This window comes from Pseudomassariella vexata, assembly GCF_002105095.1.
Source record: "Pseudomassariella vexata strain CBS 129021 chromosome Unknown BCR38scaffold_7, whole genome shotgun sequence".
Classification (NCBI taxonomy): Eukaryota; Fungi; Ascomycota; class Sordariomycetes; order Amphisphaeriales; family Pseudomassariaceae; genus Pseudomassariella; species Pseudomassariella vexata.
The window spans coordinates 354,846-375,481 of NW_024467962.1; the positions used below are offsets into that span (position 1 = coordinate 354,846).

General features: G+C 51.0%; 7 protein-coding genes across 7 annotated transcripts; 5 read left to right on the forward strand and 2 right to left on the reverse strand.

Moving 5' to 3' along the window:
• Nucleotides 1-449: 449 nt before the first annotated feature.
• Nucleotides 450-1,274, forward strand: BCR38DRAFT_342951 (uncharacterized protein; the record flags this gene model as incomplete). The annotated part of the gene is made up of 1 exon (XM_040855984.1): nt 450-1,274. The coding sequence occupies one exon, from the start codon at nt 450-452 to the stop codon at nt 1,272-1,274; it is 825 nt and encodes a 274-aa protein (XP_040715334.1).
• A 1,516-nt stretch (nt 1,275-2,790) lies between these two features.
• On the forward strand, nt 2,791-5,187 carry BCR38DRAFT_466006 (quinate permease; the record flags this gene model as incomplete). The annotated part of the gene is made up of 7 exons (XM_040862718.1): nt 2,791-3,243; nt 3,331-4,066; nt 4,120-4,249; nt 4,307-4,552; nt 4,609-4,640; nt 4,697-4,735; nt 4,816-5,187. The coding sequence occupies exons 1-7, from the start codon at nt 3,083-3,085 to the stop codon at nt 5,185-5,187; spliced, it is 1,716 nt and encodes a 571-aa protein (XP_040715335.1). The 5' UTR covers nt 2,791-3,082.
• Nucleotides 5,188-5,586: 399 nt separating this feature from the next.
• On the reverse strand, nt 5,587-7,758 carry BCR38DRAFT_409334 (uncharacterized protein; the record flags this gene model as incomplete). Its single annotated transcript, XM_040858363.1, has 5 exons — nt 5,587-6,565; nt 6,615-7,068; nt 7,119-7,272; nt 7,327-7,575; nt 7,651-7,758. The coding sequence occupies 5 exons, from the start codon at nt 7,756-7,758 to the stop codon at nt 5,587-5,589; spliced, it is 1,944 nt and encodes a 647-aa protein (XP_040715336.1).
• Nucleotides 7,759-8,831: 1,073 nt separating this feature from the next.
• On the forward strand, nt 8,832-9,254 carry BCR38DRAFT_297634 (uncharacterized protein; the record flags this gene model as incomplete). Its single annotated transcript, XM_040854514.1, has 2 exons — nt 8,832-9,159; nt 9,217-9,254. Coding segments are annotated over 2 exons (366 nt in total), but the record flags the coding sequence as incomplete, so codon positions are not given.
• Nucleotides 9,255-10,199: 945 nt separating this feature from the next.
• BCR38DRAFT_433469 (major facilitator superfamily domain-containing protein) lies at nt 10,200-12,711 on the forward strand. Its single transcript, XM_040860254.1, has 7 exons — nt 10,200-10,966; nt 11,022-11,115; nt 11,166-11,365; nt 11,424-11,963; nt 12,015-12,210; nt 12,267-12,343; nt 12,396-12,711. Exons 1-7 carry the CDS (start codon nt 10,493-10,495, stop codon nt 12,657-12,659), a joined length of 1,845 nt encoding a protein of 614 aa, XP_040715338.1. The 5' UTR covers nt 10,200-10,492; the 3' UTR covers nt 12,660-12,711.
• A 2,766-nt stretch (nt 12,712-15,477) lies between these two features.
• BCR38DRAFT_409338 (uncharacterized protein) lies at nt 15,478-15,947 on the reverse strand (the record flags this gene model as incomplete). The annotated part of the gene is made up of 2 exons (XM_040858364.1): nt 15,478-15,850; nt 15,883-15,947. The coding sequence occupies 2 exons, from the start codon at nt 15,945-15,947 to the stop codon at nt 15,478-15,480; spliced, it is 438 nt and encodes a 145-aa protein (XP_040715339.1).
• A 1,093-nt stretch (nt 15,948-17,040) lies between these two features.
• Nucleotides 17,041-19,218, forward strand: BCR38DRAFT_433475 (uncharacterized protein). The gene has a single exon (XM_040860255.1). The coding sequence runs from the start codon at nt 17,453-17,455 to the stop codon at nt 19,001-19,003; it is 1,551 nt and encodes a 516-aa protein (XP_040715340.1). The 5' UTR covers nt 17,041-17,452; the 3' UTR covers nt 19,004-19,218.
• The last annotated feature ends 1,418 nt before the right edge of the window (nt 19,219-20,636 follow it).

The window sequence follows — 20,636 nt, forward strand, 5'->3', positions numbered from 1 at the left end:
GGAACGAGCATTTTCCGAGTCCAATTGGATCTACGATAGCGTCCATGAATTATTCATCTGGCAGCGGGTTATTCTCCTGGTGGCAGGGTTATCATTCCACTGTCGGTGGTAGTGGTGGGCAGCTCCGCATCTAGCACCCCTCCGACTCATTACCCAGTTTAGTAGCTTCGGAACATGACGTCCCTTCTGTTCAAATAAATACTTCTAATAGCAGCAGGATGGTGAAGATTTTCAAGCATCTAGATATCAGAATTTTTGACCCTTTGCAAGCTCCTATTCTCGTCCGACAGATATCTTAGCTTGAGAGTTACTACCAGGCGTTGGGCTGATCGACGTCGACACAAGCCTTCGCTTCAGGCCTTGGCGCTTCACTTGGCACTATCAAGCCGTCTACACTAGGTCGCACTCGGCGATGACCCACGATGTCTAAAGTCCTGGGTTCCCTTGTCATGGCCGCTCTGGCCCTTTCAGTGCCTTACTTATATCATCTCGCCACATCACCAAACCAATCCCTTAGCGATATTCTTCTTTCAATATTCCATAATTCACCCTTCGCCGCCTCGACCGATCCCCTCCCCTTTACCTGCACCCCACACAACTATACTACGGAAATCATCTCTCTCTCCCCCCTCCTAGTCTACATCCACTCCTTCCTCGCCCCGCACGAAATCACCTCCCTCCTCGCGGCAGGCGAACCCGAATTCCAGCCCTCAGAAGTCGTCAAAAATGGCCGCAAACAAGGAACCGGCGACCGCACATCGTCCTCCGCAGGTCTTCCCCGCGACAACCCCGCGGTACAATGCGTGCTCGACCGTGCACAAAGCTTCATGGGCACTATGCTTTCCGCCCGAGACGAAATAGGGCCCCCACAGCTGGTGCGGTACACGGCCGGACAGCGGTATAATGTTCATCATGATTGGTATGAACGACCGCAGCCGGCGCGGAGGGAGAATATGCATAGAGGGAGAAGCTGGAATCGGGTTGCGAGTTTCTTTGCGATTTTGGAGGATGGGTGTACGGAGGGGGAGACGTATTTTCCGTATGTGAAGACGGTTGCGCCTCAAAAAGGGATGAATGGGCGTGGGAAAGGGGCTGTGTGGAGGGAGCACGAGGATGGTGGATTAGCTTTTAGGCCGGTCAAGGGGAATTCACTGTTTTGGGTTAACTTGCATGCGAACGGGACGGGGGATACGATGACAATGCACGCTGGGTTACCGCTTGGGGAGGGGTTGAAAACTGCTATGAATATTTGGCCGAGGCATTATTATCCGTGAATATATTGGCTAACATTGGCGGTTTGGGTTCAATCTGCTGGCGACAGATTCCTGAATTGAAGACGACTGGTGATTATTCAACTGGTATGGTTCAAGAAAAGCGAATCAAGGGTATAGCAGGGAAAACTTACTACCATCTTTTCCACTTTCGTCTCTCTCATTGTGATTTGGACCTACCGATTTCCCAACAATGCTGACAACAATTTCCTCAACCACGTCTTGTTCGAAGTTAGCAATTTCCCCTGGTTTGTCCGCCGCAGTCCGCAGTAGTTGTTCATTTCTCCTGCTGGCGCTGAAGTATTCAAGAGATGGGTAGGACTTGACGTCCAGATCTCGACATAGTGATTCGGATAATGCGCAATCTATGCTCATCAGAGAGGTAATCGTCGTTGATATAGACGCCCAGTCGGGTTCAAATGCTTGACTAGACGTTCTGAATGCAGACATGTGTTAGAATGTCGTTGCGCATGGATTTACTTAGTTTGCTCGCCTGTAGAGCAATTATACAGTCTCCAAGATAACGCCCCTCGGTTACCAATTTAATAAGAGACTCACGCCAACACCCGCCCTATAAACGCACATTTTCTCGACATCACCAGTTATGATATACCTAGAGGACTTCTTTACTCCAGAAGAGCAGGCACATATACTTAAAATAACGTATCCAAACACTATCCCTTGAAATCCACATCCACACACGATCATCCATGTCATCTTAGTCACACTTACACACACCATCTCCAGAAACGGCACCTTCATCACCTCGCCTCCCAATTGACCGAAATCCCCAGTGGCACGGACAACAGCATAATCTGCATCGAACAACGTGCCGCATTCTTGCAAGGTCTCGAAACCCACCTCAACCATCTCAGACCGCTTCAAGCAATAAAGTATGCACAAACACTCTTCTACTGCCACACCGACTAATTCTCCTCTTCCTCTGGCAGGAAGCGGCTCTGGTGTGGGGGAGATTTGTTCATTGCGATGAACCATATGAGAACGGGATTATACCATGTGGTGGTGGGGAATACGATGTTTTGGGTGAGTACGGGTGAGGGGGAGAAGAGGGACGAAAAGACGATAAATGCGGGGTTTCCGGTTACAAGGGGGCGGAACTTGGGGATGAGTATTTGGATGAGGCAGGGGCCAATTAGGAGGGAGGTTAGAAGGGTGAGATGCCGACCGGTAGACTAGACTAACGGCAGTGGAACTGTGTTTGGATTGTTGAGCCGCGTTGGATAACAGGCCAACTTGCTTCTCAGCTTGAGAAGTTACTAACGGTACGGGTACATCAGTCTCACGAGACCGAGTTCTCTACGGAGCGGTGACACCAAAGATCCAGATAGGCAACTCTAGGCCGTCTCTTCCTTCCGCAGGTTGAAAGCGTTTAGGGGTTGGAAGCCAGAAAAGGAAGGCCTAGGCGCTATCCCGGCTAACCTACCATTCAACACCCCAAGTTCTCCACAAAGTCCCCGCAATCCCCGCGCTATCGGCCAATTCTCACCACTTCCCCAACCTCCAGAAGACCGACCATTGAGAGAGAGACTGCTGGAAACCCAGTCGTCACAATAACCAGGTTTCTTCCATACCTGTCGCTCATGCCGGACAACGGAGCCGCCTATCGGCTCCACCTCACCCATGAAAATGTCGAAGAGCTAGACCACAGCCGGCCAGCCCCGAGTCGCTCATGGGCCGCGCGGGGGAGCTCCATATATATAAGCATAGAATGTGCCGCACACGATCATGCATCGTGTGCTCTACCAATCTATCATAATTACACTGCGTGAATCGACGCAAACTTGGAGAAGATGAAAGAGTCGGTGCACCAAGCGGAGCAAACCCAGCCCAAGGGCTACGTCGAGCACGTCGAGCCCATCACGGCCGAATGGCGCGTCGACGAGGCCGTCAAAACGAGATGGTCGTCCATCACTTCCAATCCCAAGATTATGCTTATAGCCCTGTTTGCGTCGTAAGTAGTTGTCGCTATCCACATCCCCTTGGATATGACCGCACTCTGTAAAGGGGAAATAGTGGTAACGCTAATCCACCCCAAAAGCTTCGGCGGTTTCGAATACGGCTACCAACAAGGCATCCTCTCTCAGTCCCTCGTCATGTACCGCTTCACCACCAACTTCCCCACTGTCGTCTCCTCCAGCAGTGCCACCGGCTGGCTCACCTCGATCCTCCAACTAGGCGGCATCGTCGGGTCGCTCTCGGCGGGTCTCCTAGGCGAGATGTTCTCCCGCAAATACACCATGTTCAGCGCCTGCTGCTGGACCATTCTCGGCAGCTACCTGTACGTCGGTGCCGCCCCTGGAAACCCCGCTTTGCTGTACGCGGGTCGCTTCTTCACGGGTTTGGGGGTGGGAACGTTCAGTGGTGTTGGCCCGTTGTATAATGCGGAGATTTCGGCGCCTGAGACGAGGGGGTTTATCGTTAGTTTTTATCAGTTTGCCACCATTTTGGGCATTATGTTGAGTTTTTGGATTGGGTACGGGAGTAACTATATTGGAGGCACCGGGGAGGCACAGTCGGATTTGGCGTGGAGGCTGCCGTCCATCATTCAGGGGATCCCGTCGGTGTTGCTGGCTGTTGGTATCTGGTGGATGCCGTTCTCGCCTCGGTGGCTGGTTAAGGTCGGGAAGTACGAGAAAGCTAGGGAGACGCTGGCTTGGCTGCGGAAGAAGGATATTGACGATGAGTTGATTGAGCTTGAGTTTTTGGAGATCAAGGCCGAGGCTCTGTTTGAGCAGAGGGTGTTCGAAAAGAACTTTCCCAAGCTTGCTGCGCAGGTGAGTATTTAGGGGACCAAGGCCACAGATAATCTGTGCTAACTGTGAGCTAGGAGAAGAAGAGTGTCCTTATCCGGGAACTGTCGGGATATGTCCACCTCTTCAGGTCCTGGGATAATTTCAAGCGGGTGTCCACCGCATGGCTGGTCATGTTCTGGCAGCAATGGAGTGGTATTGATGCTAGTAAGTGCCTGGCCCCTTTCATGGAATCGATGGCCCCCCAATCTAACGACATGGCAGTCATCTACTACGCGTCCAACGTCTTCCAGAGCTACGGTTTCTCGGAAGGAACAATTGCCCTCCTGGCAACTGGAGTGACCGGCTCTGTGTTCATGATCAGCACCCTCCCTGCCATGTTCCTCATTGATCGCCTGGGACGTAAGCACATGCTCATGTCTGGATCCATCGTCATGTTCATCTCCATGGTCACTGTCGGAATCATCGTCGCCAAATTCCGCCACGACTGGCCCCACCACCGTGATGCCGGTGTGTCCCCTTCCGATCAATTCCCTTTGAATTCAACTAATCGTTATTTTTCTCAGGCTGGGCTGCCGTTGTGCTCATCTGGATATACGTAAGTGCCATTCTCTCCTGCCCCTTTTCAAACTCACGTCATTAACCAACCCGCAGATCGCCGGATTCGGTTACGGATGGGGCCCTGCAAGTTGGGTAGGTACTCCTTTTCACGCTCTTTTCCTGAGGTCCCCTCTCTCCGCCTAAACTCCGCCATAACCTAATATCTCCCACAGGTCCTCGTCTCTGAAGTCTTCCCCCTCTCCATCCGTGCTCGTGGCGCGTCAATAGGCGCCTCGAGCAACTGGCTCAACAATTTCGCTATTGCCTTCCTAGTCCCCAAACTCTTCGACGTCTGGGCCTGGGGTACCTACATCTTCTTTGCCGTTTTCCTTTTCGGCGGATTTATGTGGGTCTGGCTTGTTCTTCCGGAAACCAAGAACGCTACGCTCGAGGACATGGACCGTGTGTTCGGGTCCAAGACCGGTGCTGAGGATTTGGTTATGCTGGCTCAGGCACAAAGGGATGTGGGATTGTTGGATTATCTAGGCAGACGTTCGGAGGGGGTTAAGCTGGATGGGGTGGGGGAGAAGGGGTCGCCTATTTGAGGAGGGGGCACTTGTGGGCAGGTTGGATTTACGAAAGGTATGGGCGGAGGTAGACGGTGGAATGGTGCTGTTTTAGGGGCGCTGGGAATATAAATGGCTAGCGCTATTGAGTCAATGTCGAGTATCGTCAAGCAGTAGTAGATTTGTGCTAGAAAAATAACCTTTTGCCGTTTTGTGACCGTTCTTGATGTACATCAGCTGGATTGGAAGATATGTTACCCCGGCGTTACCGAAGCATCGAAGACAGCTTGATAGTGTTAAATGCCACGGGAAGACCAAGGCAGGTGTTAGGCCCTGGGACCACAGGTCATCAAGTGTCAAACACCGCGTCTAGTTTCTCTATAATAGCAGTAATTGAAAAGTAGCATCGCGGGCGCAAATCACATTCTGAAGTCTTGACTACGACTCGACCATAAGCTTGACATCACCCACTGTTGCCCTCGCCATTTTCTTCAGTAATGTCCTCTCATCTGCCTCGCGGTACCTCTCCCACCCGTCTAGACCCTCCTTGGCCTGAATGCTCAAGGTTTCGTAGCCCTGCTTAATGACATCGGTGACCTCAGTACTTGTGAGGTTTCGCTTCGACCCGCCCGATTCGAGCATCGACTTGTAGTGTGTGCTCACACTGACAAGCGTGCCGATGGAATTGGATGGCCGGTTTGTCAGCCCATACGTGTCACGGAACTTGATCAAGACGTCCCCGCTTTCGACTGTCTTGTAGAAGAGGTCATCGTAGGCAGCGGGCGTGGGCAGGAATGCTTCGCCAGCTGAGAGGGAGAGTGCCAACAAGTTGACAACGAGGTCCAGAAGAGTCTCAATGCGGGTGAGACTTTTGAGGTCGGAGGCGTAGGTGGTTAGGAAGCGGATAAGGGCTAGGAGGGAGCGGAAGAGCTCGGACCAGTGATATTGCATACGTGTACGCGATCGCGAAAGGTATGAGATGATGCGGAGCATGATGCCAACACACAGAGTATAAAGGCTTACGTCTAGCCGGCGGCGCAGATTGTGGTTAATACCATCAACCATGGTATCGAGGACGCTGGTGGCGAGAATACGCTCCCCACGAATTACAGGAAGATAAGGTTGTCGTTGCCGACAGAGGCGGACAGCAACCTTGCTTTCTTCGCTGCAGATACGCTTGCAGATCAGTTGGTCTTCAATGAGAAGTCTGAATACCATGAGGCTGAGATGAGCGTAATTCGTTGCTCGGGCTGACAGGAACGCATGTTGGAGAAGATAAGAGGTAAGAGATAAGAAAGCCGACACCGGTTGTTCCTCGCCCTTTTCAGCACCAAGTGTGACCAGGTTGAAGCAGAAGAGCTTATTGGCATGAGTAAAGTCATAAGTGCCCAGCAATACGGCAGCATGTTCACCAGGGCTGAAGGTCTGTTAGTGACTAGGTATAGGGGGCAGCACAGGGCACTAACAGCTTCGCAAACATCTGCTTTGCGACCTCTGGGTCATATACGGGCTTCTTCGGGTTTGGCTTAGTCCCAGGAGCGATGGAACCCAGTCCTATCATGCTGAGGGTGGTTGTGATGGACCAGCCTTCAGGTAAGTCTTCTTGGATGTCAATGTACTGCAGTCGTAAGTTCCGACATGTCTGGCCAACGCATCTGATAATCTTTTGAATTGCTGCTTCGTTAACAAAGTCGTTGAGGCGTAGCTGGTACGGGTTCTGGAACTCAAACTTGTTGTAATTCGCCAACAGGCCCAGGAGTATGAACGGTTGTAAGATTCGGCTTGGCATATCAGAGTCCTGGATGAACTTCATGATAGCAGGGAACATGTCCCTTTGGATGAAGTAAGTCAGGAGACCGGTTTGGTAGGCCCCTGAGGTGATGGCCAAGACCACCTCGACCGCGCTTTGGCGAAGTTCCACTACGAGGCTATCAGCAGAGCCACTGTGTATAATGCACATATCCACTCACATGTCTGGCCATTCCGTATGATATTATCCAGAGCCCCTACAAAGTCGGTAAACACAGTATCAACTTGATCCAAGCCTGCCAACACAGCAATGACATCCGAGCTCGGGTTGGTATACTTTTTGGGCAACACAACAGAGAAGAAGGTCGTCAGAGTCTATTGTGCCAGTCAGAACGGGTGACCCAAGTAAGCCGCAGATCGAATTCCCACCTCGAGAGCATGTAAGCTGGGACCCTCCCCTCCCCCTTTTAGGCATGCGACACTCCTTGTGAACAACTGTCTCGTCTGCGGTTGGAGGCTGATGATATCGTCGGGTCCAAAGCCTTCCAATATCCGTTGTAATGCAGCTCGATCGGTGTTCAGGAGGAAAAACTCGCGCCAGAAGCCCTCGGGCTTGTCTTCTTCGGTGTCTACATCATCCTGTCGGAGGGATTGAAAGTCAGCATGACATTGCTTGGACTAGCAGATGTCCAGCTGGAACTGACGTACCTTGGGTTTTCAAAAGTCAGCCTTGACTAGTTCGTTTACTTATACATTGAGCATCCAGAACTGCCGAACCTTGAATAGCGCCTCGTATAGCTGGACGACTTTGGGCTGGAATATCTCAGGACGCGCCTGCTGGGTCAAAGGAGATGCCTCCATATCGTTGGACTGGCCTTGGTCGATGCATGCATGAAGGAACCGCCTGGACACTGAAGGGGGAAAAAATATGGTATTTAGCAAAAAATCATATCATCTGAAGTCATGCGTGCGCAGGACCTGTGGGAAGCTTAACTGACCCTTGCTGTCAAGACTGCAGCTGTAACACTGAACTGGCCGCCAAGCTGTTTTCAGCACACAAGGGCGACGTGGAGGCCATACTTGCGCTTCAGCTGTCGCAAGTCAGGCTCGCACAGTAAGTATATGGTGGGGCAGACTGTCCTCCGTCTCTCGGAGTGCTCTCTCGGAATGGAATAATAACAGCCCGTCTATAGGTACGTGCACCCGATAGTGACCATTCACGCCGTTGTGATTGGTTCGGCGCAAATCGGTAAGAACGGCTAGATTTACTGCATCTGCCGAAGCATCTATGTCATCGGGCCAACACCCATCTGCCTACAAAGTGTCAACATCGAATGATCAATTCATCATCGCGCCTCGAAAGGTCTTGAACACTGGAGATTGCCATCCCTTTTCTGCGAACCTATGATCCGTACCTTTAATCACCTTCTTGGCCGCAGCTACTCGACCATCTCTTCAATTGAAACGTGCAGCTAATTCCCTCCAATGTGCTCGTAACCCTCGCCACCACGCTTTGTCAACCAACACTACCAGCACCAAAGATTATGAACGCACCCCGTGTCGTGCTCGAGAGAGCGCCAACATCTCTTCTTGGTCGCCTCGTTGTCCCGTCACCCTCGGTGCGCTCGTTACCACAGTTATACCGACACCTTTCATACTCCCAGTCATGGAGCGCATCGTCGGAAAAACTGCAAACCGCAGTGCCATCATACCAGCCCTACCCGCTGACAAGGCCGCCACCACAACCGCGCAACCATGACATTCCCGAGACCTCGATTGCAAGCCCAATACCGAAACTCCACGAGACCCGACCGCCGCCGCCGCAACGGTCACAGTTTGCTAAGCCTGTAGAAACAATCCCAACATCACAACCACAGCCGCTAGTCACTGCTGCAGCAGCATCGGTTTCCGAAGCCGAGGCACAACAAACCAAGCCTGCCCCAGCACCCGAGCGCAAGCGCAAATTCAAGGCACGCAAAGCAGCCATGAGGCTGACCCCGACGGCAGTGGAGCAGCTGCGCACCCTACTCGATTCACCAGAACCGAAGTTGATCAAGGTCGGCGTGCGCAACAGGGGATGCAGCGGGCTGGCCTATCACCTCGAGTACGTGGACAAGCCAGGGCCTTTCGATGAGGAGGTACTACAGGACGGCGTCAAGGTTCTGATCGACAGCAAGGCGTTGTTCAGCATCATCGGAAGCGAGATGGATTGGGTTGAGGATAAGCTGAACGAGAGGTTTATCTTCCGGAATCCGAATATTAGTAAGTTGGCTTTCGACAATCAGGTGTTGGGGGGGAGTAATGCTAACCCGGTTACAGAGGAAGAATGCGGTTGCGGGGAGTCGTTCATGGTGTAAGCTACAGATTAGAACTGGAGTTACGGATACCATTGTACATGCATCAGGCGGCGTTGGCTTTAGATTCAGAGAATCTACGTTTGCATATCTCTTCATGTTGCCTCCTTGAGTGGTCACTGCCCGCAGAAGGACTCAGCTGGGTACGCTTCTTATGAACAGGCAATTAATGCGATGAGCTCATGTCCCCACATGATGACCATCATGCACAAACCGCTTAAAGAGTAGAAGACTATAATGACTAAATTGATCATGATATGTGTCATCAAAGTCTCAGAGCCTGCGAAATGAGGGAAACTATTGGCTGAATCGTCTTGGCGAGGTCTTCACTTTACTGTTGCTCGAGCCTAACGTAGGTAACATGTGTCAGAGCCGCGATAAATATTGCAGTAGTATACTCCTAGAGCAAGTCGGATCATCTCTGCATGCGAGCCACCGTGCTTGGGACCAACCAGGTCGTGCTTCTGGGTTCCTCTTGGGTACGGGGACTGGGAGCATTACCTCTTGCAGATGACGTGCGGCTCATCAACGGCATCCGTTCATCCGCAAAGCAAACCCATCAAAGAATCCTGGGTACTAGTGGTGTTTTGGCGTTGATGCCATTGAAGTAACTGCGACTCAAGAACGATGAATCCAACCCAGATTCAGGTCACTCCTCGGTGTTAGGCTGCATAGCAAGGGTTCAGAAGCTACCACGTCTGATTTGCGGCCACCAAGATGTGTCAGGAATAAAGGAGCGTTTATTAACTGCTAATCGGGATACCTCTAAATCGACAACAATTGCTTCAACAAGTCTAAACATTGGATGTCGAAAATGTCCTCTTGGATACTGCACTCCTCGATTCTTGTTTAGGACGCCAGAACGTGGCTGTGGTGGCGGTGCAGCCATCACGACTTCAGGGGCAGAAATGGCGCCAGCACCTAGTCAGTCACCCCATTTGATGTCACGAAGCTGATTCGCTTATCATCCCCAAGATCCTGTTCAGGTGAATATCATGTTAAGCATGGCACCCCACACGAAGCAAGGTCGATCCCTATCGCAAGGGGATTTCGATAGCAAGATTCGGGCACGTGTTCACACTCCAGCGGGCCGTAGCAAAATCCAACTACCGCTTGGAGACGGTGAAACGTTCGTATAGCGGCAACTCGAGCACGCAATTTGCCTAACGTATAGAAACATGACCAATCTCACGCAGATTAGGCTTACATATATATCACCACCACCGTAATAATAGCTCGCAATGCCCAGCCATGGCTACTTGTCTAGACTCACCGGAATATCCAAGTCGAATCCGAGTACCAGCCTTGATTCTGCAGGCAACACAAGTCTTGAAACATACTGTCACGAGCTGGGCAGCATATGCTCAGCCGCAAAAGGCTCCCGGGTACCGCCTCGGCTCCGGACCAACATGTCTTACAAACCCCTCGCCTCTGACGACCCCGAAGAGCAAACGAACTATGGTTCAAACAGTTCATCAGAGGGAACCCCCAGTATAAATCCCTCAGCTTTGTTGGGCATAGAGGGCGAGTTTACAAATGAAGAAAAGAGCCCGCCAAACCCCTTTTCGGATTCTGAAACTGCTGCGTACTGGCAAGACGTGTACGATAAATGCCGTTATGAGTGCAGACACGTGTTCAACCCGGGACTTACTTGGACTGTGAAAGAAGAGAAAGAACTTGTCCGCAAACTCGACTGGAAAGTTTGTCTATGGGCGGTATGAGTGCTGTCATTTCGTTTTGATGGCTGAGTCTTTCTGATCGTGTGTCCAGTGTGTCATGTTTTTCGGGCTGCAGGTAGACCGGAACAATCTCTCGCAGGCGGTTTCGGATAATATGTTGGATGATTTGGGCTTGAGCACAAATGGTATGAATTATCTCAGCTCGTTGCTTCGTCGTCCACCAACCAATTGTCAGATTACAACTACGGCAATTCGATATTCACCATATCTTTCCTGTTCGCCGAATTGCCCTCCCAGCTCCTCTCCAAGGCACTGGGCCCAGATCGATGGATACCCATGCAAATGGTACTCTGGTCGTTCGTCGCCATCTCCCAATGTGCCCTTGTTGGCCGCAGATCCTTCTTCATCACCAGAAGTCTCCTGGGTCTCTTGGAAGTAAGACATATATCCCGTTCCCCTTGGCATGTACCCACTAATGGCAACCCCCATATAGGGCGGTTTCATCCCCGACCTAGTCCTCTGGCTCTCCTACTTCTACACGTCCCGCGAGCTCCCCATCCGCCTCAGTTACTTCTGGACCACCCTATCCGTAACCGGCATCATTACCTCGCTCCTCGCCTTCGCCTTACTCCACCTCCGCGGCGTCATGGGCTGGGAAGGCTGGCGCTGGCTGTTCCTCCTGGAAGGTTTCATGACCCTGACGGTCGGCGTGACGTCGATTTTCATGATTCCTGCATCCGCGGTGCAGACCAAGACATGGTTCCGACCCCAGGGGTGGTTCACTGCGCGAGAGGAGGCTATCGTGGTGAACAGGGTGTTGAGGGATGACCCCTCGAAGGGAGATATGCATAATCGCGAGGCGCTGACGCCGAAGCGGTTGTGGGAGGCGTTGACGGACTATGATTTGTGGCCGTTGTATGCGATTGGTTTGGTTGCGTTTATACCGCAGACCCCGCCGAAGACGTATATCACGCTCCTGCTGCGGTCTCTTGGATTCAGCACTTTTACTACGAACCTGTTGACGATCCCTGCAGTAGGTCTCCTGCTTTTTGGGATGATGTGCAGGAGTGCTAATTATGAACAGGAAATATTCCACATTGTCAACCTGATTCTACTCACCAGACTATCGGAAAAGCTGAATGAGCGATCACTTGTGTCCATCATCCAACCCCTGTGGGTATTGCCATGTATCTTTGCCCTGCGCTTTTGGCCGGGCGTCTTCGATGACAAATGGGGCACTTACACTTTGTTAATGGCTCTTCTGTCCTATCCGTACTGCCGTATGATCTCCTGAATCTTGCAATAGCTCTTGATTGATATAGCTAACATGAAACAGATGCGATTCTGGTCGGCTGGTGCTCAAAGAACTCAAATAACGTCGGCACGCGCACAGTATCCGCCGCTCTATATAACGTCGGTTGGTCCATATTCTTCCATCAGAGTGCATACTAATAGTGCCCAACAGATGAGTGTCCAAACCGGGAGTGTTTTCTCGGCCTACGTGTACCGCGAAGACGACAAGCCGCTATACCACCGTGGGAATTCAACCCTACTCATTATAAATATAGTTTCCATTATATTGTTCCTGCTCACGAAGCTATACTATGTGCGGAGGAACAAGCTGAAGGCGAATGAATGGAACGCTTTAACCGAGGAGCAGCAAAATGAGTATCGGAAGAATACCAGGCTCCAGGGGAGCAGAAGATTGGATTTCCAGTTTGCACATTAAGCCCACGCTAGTATATTTTCAAGTTCACGTATTGGCGGTTTCATTGTACAGGACTTCCGTGGTGGTCGCAGCTTGGTGATCATAGACAAAGAAATCCCCACAAGATAGGCCAACATCCATTTATAGAACATTGACCGATCGATAAATTTATTATAACACACTTCGGGGCGACTGCGTGGCATACTATAAGTGAGGAACCGGCAGGGCCAGCTAAGAGCCTGATGGGGATACAGAACGAGTGCCTCCGGGTAGTCTGTGGCGCCCACAAAGCGACGCCGGTTCGCCACCTGGAAGCAGAAGCAGCAATCCCGCCACTAGACCTCTATCTTAGTGCCCGGGCTGCTAAGTTTGAAGAACGGTTACGGCTTAGCGGGAAGAGAAATCTGCTTCGCAGCGCGAGCGCTAAAGCGTCACATATACTCCGGCAGGATAGGCCGGCGAAGAGGAAGCAGGCGTCGCAGCTACTCCGACCGGCAGGGTACACTATGGAGAAGGAGGCCCGGGGCTCCGAGTGGATGAGTGAGGAAAAGGAGGTCCCGGCGCCCTCCTCGGCCACTGGAGGAAGAGATGGCTCACCGGAGCAGAGCATCACGACCGCCAGCGACGCGCTATCGCTGAGGAATCGGAGGGCCCTTCGATGCAGATACCGAAAGGGGGCAAGTATTTCGGCCTGAACCGACTGGAGGCGTCTACGCTGTGCCAGATCAGGACGGAAAAAATAGGACTAGCAGCCTTCTTATTCAAGACAGGTGCTTTTGGCGTGTACTCGCCGCTATGCCGCTGTGGCGACGCCCCTGAGACGGCAGAGCACGTAATCCTCTTTTGCGGGCTGTTGGAAGGACCGAGGGAACGATTACGGGCCGCTATCGCACCACGGCCACTATACTCTCGCAGAGACCTCGCAACGGCAACAGGAGAACCAGTAGTTAGTGGGACTATTGTAAGGTGGCTGCTAGGGACGGGTCGGACAGCTTCAAGGCCCAGATAGCATCGATCTTCTCAGGGGGGGACTTAGTTGGTAGGTTGAGAACCAACGTAGTATGGTAGTGAACGCAACGCAGTCGCCAATAGGGCGAACCTACGACGCAGCGTATGTATTTAGTCCAATCATTAGGGCACGGTTTGACATACGGGAGTACTGGTAGAGGTACCGGGGGCTTCGAGCCTACGGCGTATTTAATAATAATAATATTATAACACAAACATTACAAAACATTACAATGATAAAACTAACGGTATAATGAATGGTGGCATGGTAAGGGACAGTCTAAGAGTCATGTAGCGTGTGGTAAACCACCATGACGTGATTAATACATTGAGCAAGCCGTTTATTTCATTATCTACTTGCCCAGCACTGTTAAGCTACATGCTGGTTAAATATACCAACACTTCTGGCTTGTAGTAAATGCGCACTACTTAGCCTTTATGTATGCCTCACCACCCATATCATCTAACATCTACCTAGGTTGTTAAGTAAGTACAACTTATTTTGCCACCCCCACTCGAACTGAAAAAGGCTGGGTTCTGGAGAATGTGCTGAAATCTTTGGCAAACTCTACAAAACAACCTTGCGGAGTCTTCTCTCTCCTTCATTGATATCTACGTAGGTGTGGGCTGGGAATAAATAAAAGCCTACGGTGCAATGTACCTTTGTCCAGGGGTCCACCTTTGCTCAGTCACCCTGGCGAACTCGTGACTTTGTTCACACCGACTACAGCTAGAGCCTTGGCACTAAATCTCCCCTTGCGAGTATGTTTTGATTCATTGTCACCAAGTGGATGTAAAGAATGTGCTCGAATGGTCGTTTATCTACTGCCTTTGCAGCAAGGTAACCTTTGACTGCGCGGCACTGTCTATTCAAAAATCGGGACGTCCGGATACGTCCGGATCCCACACTCATTGCTCCCAAAGACTGTACTGGCGCGCTCTAACTCGACTGTATTCAGCTGAAACCATGGAGCCTTTGTAATGCTGGGGACGTGTTGCTTGACTCTCCAATCCGGTTTCTCACGGCGGAGGAAGGACTGGATCTTCTCTTGTACATTGCTCGCTCGAGTGTTATAGGGTTGGACTGATAATATGAACTGAAAGTGGAAGGCCTTAGGTTGTTGAATCCCCAGCGTTTTCTCTAGGTTTCTCCATATCTTAGCTGAAGTTGCATGTTGTAGATCAGTGCCAACGGGTCTTGGGCCACAAGGTAACCAGCTGAATTTTGACAAGTCACAGGCTATAGGTATCGAGAATCTGAGGTAGCTGAGCAACCTTTTAGCTTTCCAGTTAGAGCTAACGGAGAGAGCGGGAAACGCAAATCTAAGCTGATAACCTACGAGTAGGTGCCATTGAGAAAAGAAAATGTTTTGCCTTCTGCCATGATATCACCTCCCTATTACCTACCGCATCGTGATGGAGAGAAAGTAGTGATGCTCGATCGTCTCCTTATTGTTCTACCGCAAGTGCGGACTCTGCTAATTTCTCTGAATGCTCTGGGGCGGTTGTCCGCCGTAACGATAGGGAAAGGTATAGAGGCTGTTCATTCCGGCAGGAAACATGATTGGGGGAGGGTAGAGATGGTACTGGTCCACTGCCTGTCCGATTGTCAAATCTTTCTTCTCATACAGGGCTTTCCGGATTGCCTCGATGTGCAGTCGGTCAGCTTCTTCTCTGGTAACTCGCTCTCGGTCTTCAATTATCTGATGACAGACCTGAATGGTCTCGTAGCAACGCCAGAGGGCGTCTGCTGAGCGAGCACGATTAGTTAATGCTTCTTTTTTGAGGTGGAAATCATTAAGTCCGTCAACAAAACGGCTGACGACGTTCTTCAGCAAGGTCGTCTCGACTGGCATGAGGTCAATGTTTCCTGTCCGGGGGCGGTCTCTGCCACCGGCCTGTCGGAAGACACTCTGGACGCGTTATAATATTGGGAGAGGGGCTCGTCATCTCGCTGGGCGATGCGAGTCAAGTCGTCTGTTTCCAGGATGGAGCTGCCGACGGATTTGGAAGGATATCTCACTTTCAAGCATTGTTCCAGGGTCGTCAGGTCTTCCCGAGATGCCTGGTTCTCGGATGCTCTCGTGATGATCTCGCTCAGTTTGGTGTCTGAATCAAGGTAAGTGGCCACATCGCCTCTGGCTAGTATATTGATGGCACGGATGACTTTGATTCTGGCAATTTGTCCAGATCCCATCCGGATTCTTCAAACTGCCAGTACAGCTGGTCAATCCACCGGCTGGCAGCTTCTGAACCATCAAATTTCTCACAGGCAGACAAGTCTGGCACCTTAGTACCCATCTTGGGAGTGTTTGTCTTGGCCAGAGGATGCCAAATTTAATTGGGAAACCTTCTCTGTGACTTGACTGTCTTCTGTAGGGGTCGACTGTGATAAGATGAGGAAGGGGGAACGTCGGTGGGTAGCACTGAAGGATTATCGGACATCGGCGGACGTCTAAAGAGGTTTTCAAAGGTCGTTTCCCGTACACGGCTTCTTCGGAAATTGCTGCTTGGCTTCTTAGTTGGCGACTTGATCGGTGATACTCTCCGAACACCCAATTCCGAAGGTTCACAGATGCTTCGAGGAGTTGCCGGGCGTTGTTTTTCTGAGGGCAGAGGACGCGTGATTAGGGGAGGGGAGGTCGTTCCTTCTCTCTGGCGTGACGCTGGTGGTGATATAATCAGACTTTCCAAGTCTAAACCTAGAGCAGCCACGATGCGGTTTAGACGAAAACCCCGCACAACGACTTCCGGTGACGCGGTGACGGCTGGCAAGCACGGACAGGACGAGGTGGTAGAGCTGGAGGGGTGTCCTCTGGTGATCTTGCTCGCTCGTGCTGAGGAGAGTGAGAAGGCGATTTGCTTGGTTCTGTAGAGGGCGGCTGTATGTCCTCAGGATTCGAGTCCTTGCAAGGTCGCTGTATGTCCATCAATCAAGACGGGAATAAAGTGTTGCGTTTTGTCCGGAGGCGTCTCCGGTTGCAATCCGATTTCTGGTGATTGACTGGTGATTGACTGGTGAAATGAAGGACCGGCAAACGTTGCCAACAACAAGATGTGGTGATGATCGTGGGCTCAGCGAGCAGGCAAACGTTGCCAACTATAAGATGTGCGGCCTTCCACGACGGGGACAAGACGTCCGCCGTATTATATTACCCCCGTTCCTTAGGCAGTTACGTATTTTAGAAGTTACGTACCTACGCTTATGTTTAAACCACCGAGGTTTCTGGATATGTATACAACTAGTTAGGTACTCTAATTCACAAAAGGTCATAATGATTAAAGGTGAAGTCGAAGAATATCTCAGGGTTAGGGTTAAGGTAGGGTCCCTAAGTAGACAAAGAATTTTAGGAACGGACCGTTTCGGACTGCCGCTTCCTCGAATAGAACCCCACTAATAATTAAACGACACCGTGGCGCACCAGAAGGTCAAAAGTCGAGACAACTTCAAGACTCAGAGACCATTTGCCAGTTGGAATTTCATGCTCTTAGTTTATGGTATGTAAAAATACAGCCATAGCCTCCAGCAGATGAGCTATCACATAAATCATTCCATATCTCCATCCAAGCAAGCCCGATACCGGTCTTCCTCGTTACTTGGGGGACGCATAAGCCGGGCCTCAAAATTAAAAACCACCCTGAGCATCCCAAAGGATTGGTATTCCAAATATTGGAGCCAAGCCAACGGCTCTAAATCGGGGTAAAACGGGACCTGCCCGTGGTGACTCGGGGCTCCATATCTATTTGGCAATCATAGCCCTGGGATTGCCTCCTCTCTTGTTGGATTTAGAAGACGATACGCCGTCATGATACCTTCACAGGGATATCAAATGGACTTCTCTTCCGAGGAACTCAGGCGACAGGGAGAGGAGCTCAGGTCCAAAATTCATGCGTTTGCCGACCACTACCGCCGTGTTGTGGACGACATCAGTCCGTATGGTGCAGACATGGTAGGCTTGATGATCGGACCCCTGAGAACACTACTGGAGAACGAGATCCAAAGACTCGAAGGCGTGATCAAGAAGTCGGAAAAGGAGACACCGACTCGGCAGACTTTCTCGGGAAGCAACCTGCCTTTCATTGAAGCGTTGTGGAACCGCGCCGAACAATGTGAAAACATCGTCGCGTTCCGGAAATGGGTGTCTGTCGGGCTTATCAAGGAGAAAGAATTGTTGGCGCCCGGGATTCACATCGTCCCATCGCCCGGGGATTCATCGCGGAAGGCCCAGAAGACCATCGTCGATATTATAGCCGATGATGGCCAGACGTGGGTCAAAGTGTACACCACGACGTCCAAGAGGCTTCTCTGGGATATGACAAAACTCGGATGGGCCATAGGTATTGACGAAGAAGAAAGCGATGAAGACGAATCAGGGGCGGGCGATTTTGACGAACTGCCAATTTTCAAGTGTGCAAAGGATTTGGCAGATGCCGCGAGCGTTCATAGAATCCGGGGAAAGCATCCCGTCGTTCACCTGGTGTTGACCCGGATTAACGAAGGAGAAGTCAAAGATATCGATCGGGTACTGCAGGGGATTCGCAACCTGGGGGTCAACGTCTCATGCTGCGGCGGTGGCAGTAACACCCCACCGGTCCCGCTGTCCAGCGAGACTATGCAGAGAATGGCTCCGAGCCCATTCTCCAAATTTACCAACGTCCTCAACATCGACACATCCGTGCTGATTGCTTTGATATCCGACTTCTGCCATACTCATGTCCTGAGCAAGCCTCATTTTCATCGAATGCAGCGGGATCATCTCGCAAACGAGGAGAAATGGCACATGCTGCCATGCTGGATTTACCCTGCGATCAAGGACCACGAGATGGTCTGCACCAAAGAGGCGGTCGACACATGCGAGCTCATCGTTAACACCCTTGGGACCGAAACAGAGAAAGCACGAATGAAACTCGTCTTATCTGATGATCCCAACGTGTCTCGCGAGAAAATCATCAAGGAATACAGAGAGATGTCCATCTACGATGTACCAGAAGGCTTCCAGCTCCCCCTGCGGGTAGTTGACGGGAAGACCGCAGAATGGCAGGCGCACCTGCCGGAAGAGGTGAAGCAAGTACTCGAGGAGATTAACAATCCGACCAAGTCTGTCTTTGCCTACGGATGGGCAGAACAGCTGACAACCTTGACTTCTAACGGAGTCGCGATCAGTAAGCTTACTCAAACCCTCGAATATCTTGGAGAAGGGTTCAGCGACGCATGGCCTTTGATGTGGTTGTTTCCCTTCAGTCGAGCGTTGGTTGGTACCCCAAAACCTGGGCGGGAAACGGAGCCGGTCACGGTAGCTGAGGAACGACAAAGCGGTGAAAAGACAATTTCCAGCAGAGTAGTTGAAGATTCATAGATACAGGTTCGGTAAATCCTGCTGCTACTGTGAGACTCTAATGATCCGGCATGCTGAGCTACATCGAATAAACGCCAACTCATGCACAGTATACCGGAGGTCATCAATATTCACAGATACCAACCATCACGGCGTTACCTAGATATGGACCAGGTCAATCTCCGTTAAGGCTCATACGCGTATCATGCTTGACTTAGACATGCCAAAGAGACACAATGGTAAATCTAGTATCCCAATGGACTAGTCATCGACGTACCCCTTCGACCACGTACAGAAGCTTGTTGAACTTTCCAAGCCCAACGACCCTCTCCCAAAAGGCTAGGCGCATTACCTTCACCGAAGTGACCTGATGGATCTCACTGATCCCAGTGATGCGTCCTTCGTAGACACTGTGACGTTGAATCCCTTGCTGGAGAACCCAAGCAGAACGACTTAAGGGCGCTTAACCATTGTTTCCGTGTGAAGCATAATGCTGATTATGGTAGAAACTATTTCGAGATCGAATAGGATAATCACTTTCTCAATAATATTATTCTATGCTTAGCAAAGCACAGCATAACACAACTGAAGACGACTGCCTCATCGTGAACGACCACGACGAGGTTCGGTTCATCAAAGCAATCGTTATGATATGTGCCCTCTTCGTCCTGCTCATGGGCCCAATCTGCGTACGCTCTTTTTGGTTTGTGTCAGATCTAGCGCGCCAGTGTCATGATATTTGCAACCACGGTGGTTCGGTTCGGATTTACGGTATTCTTCGCTATCTGTGTCAAGCTCTTCGCTCGTGCGAAGAGGGAACGCGTTGTAGACTATGGCTATAATATAAGAATCTACATGGACTAAGTTTTGAATAATAGGGCTGACGAGAAGAGGATAAATGGGACTCCTCGTGGTTTTTATGAGCCGGACAGTGGAGAAGGCCGCATGGTCATCGTCCCTTGTCGTGTGGACTAGTGTCCCATAATCACACCATTGACGTGTCCAATACCACACTTGAAGGCAGTTCAGTCCAGATTCCACATGCAAGATTCCACATGCAAGATTCCACATGCAAGATTCCACATGCAAGATTCCACATGCAAGATTCCACATGCAAGATTCCACATAGCTAGGGTCTTTTCGAGACAAAATGTAGATCGCTGGGTGTCGGTCGGGGTTTTGGCAGGTCAAGTGTTAGGTCCATCCTTCGTTAGCTCATGCCAACACTTCTATACCCACGAGCACCATGCCTCTCCGCTACCTGTCCAGGACCCCAAACCCCATGACATAGACTCTATCTGTTTTCTTATAACCACCTACCAATTATTCTCCTTGCTGTAGCCCGCCGTAGCGTGACTTGGTACTCAGTAATTCGGCCGATATCATTCCACCCTTGCCAGCCAGGTGGTCCAGCTCCGGATTCCGCGTCTTTCACAACAAGTCGGAAAAGCTCGCATCGCAACTAGTACGACCATGATCCAAGTAGGGGGCGAGGCCGGTGAGAACGGCCATTAAGTCGGCGCAAAGGCAAGGGAGTAGGCGATGGTCAAGTTATGCGCGTTGTATGCATATATATGTTGGACGTGGACACTGTGACTGCGGTACGTGCAAGTTCTGTTCTTCGACCGTCGAGTTTGCAACGGCCAAGAAGATC

What these genes read in the sequence shown, in the direction of transcription:
- BCR38DRAFT_433469 (XM_040860254.1), top strand. Translation starts at nt 10,493, where the DNA reads ATGCCCAGCCATGGCTACTTGTCTAGACTCACCGGAATATCCAAGTCG. An exon ending in GTCTCCTGGGTCTCTTGGAA is followed by an intron (nt 11,366 to 11,423) that starts GTAAGACATATA and finishes ACCCCCATATAG; the next exon opens with GGCGGTTTCATCCCCGACCT. An exon ending in TATCCGCCGCTCTATATAAC is followed by an intron (nt 12,344 to 12,395) that starts GTCGGTTGGTCC and finishes AGTGCCCAACAG; the next exon opens with ATGAGTGTCCAAACCGGGAG.
- BCR38DRAFT_433475 (XM_040860255.1), top strand. Translation starts at nt 17,453, where the DNA reads ATGATACCTTCACAGGGATATCAAATGGACTTCTCTTCCGAGGAACTC.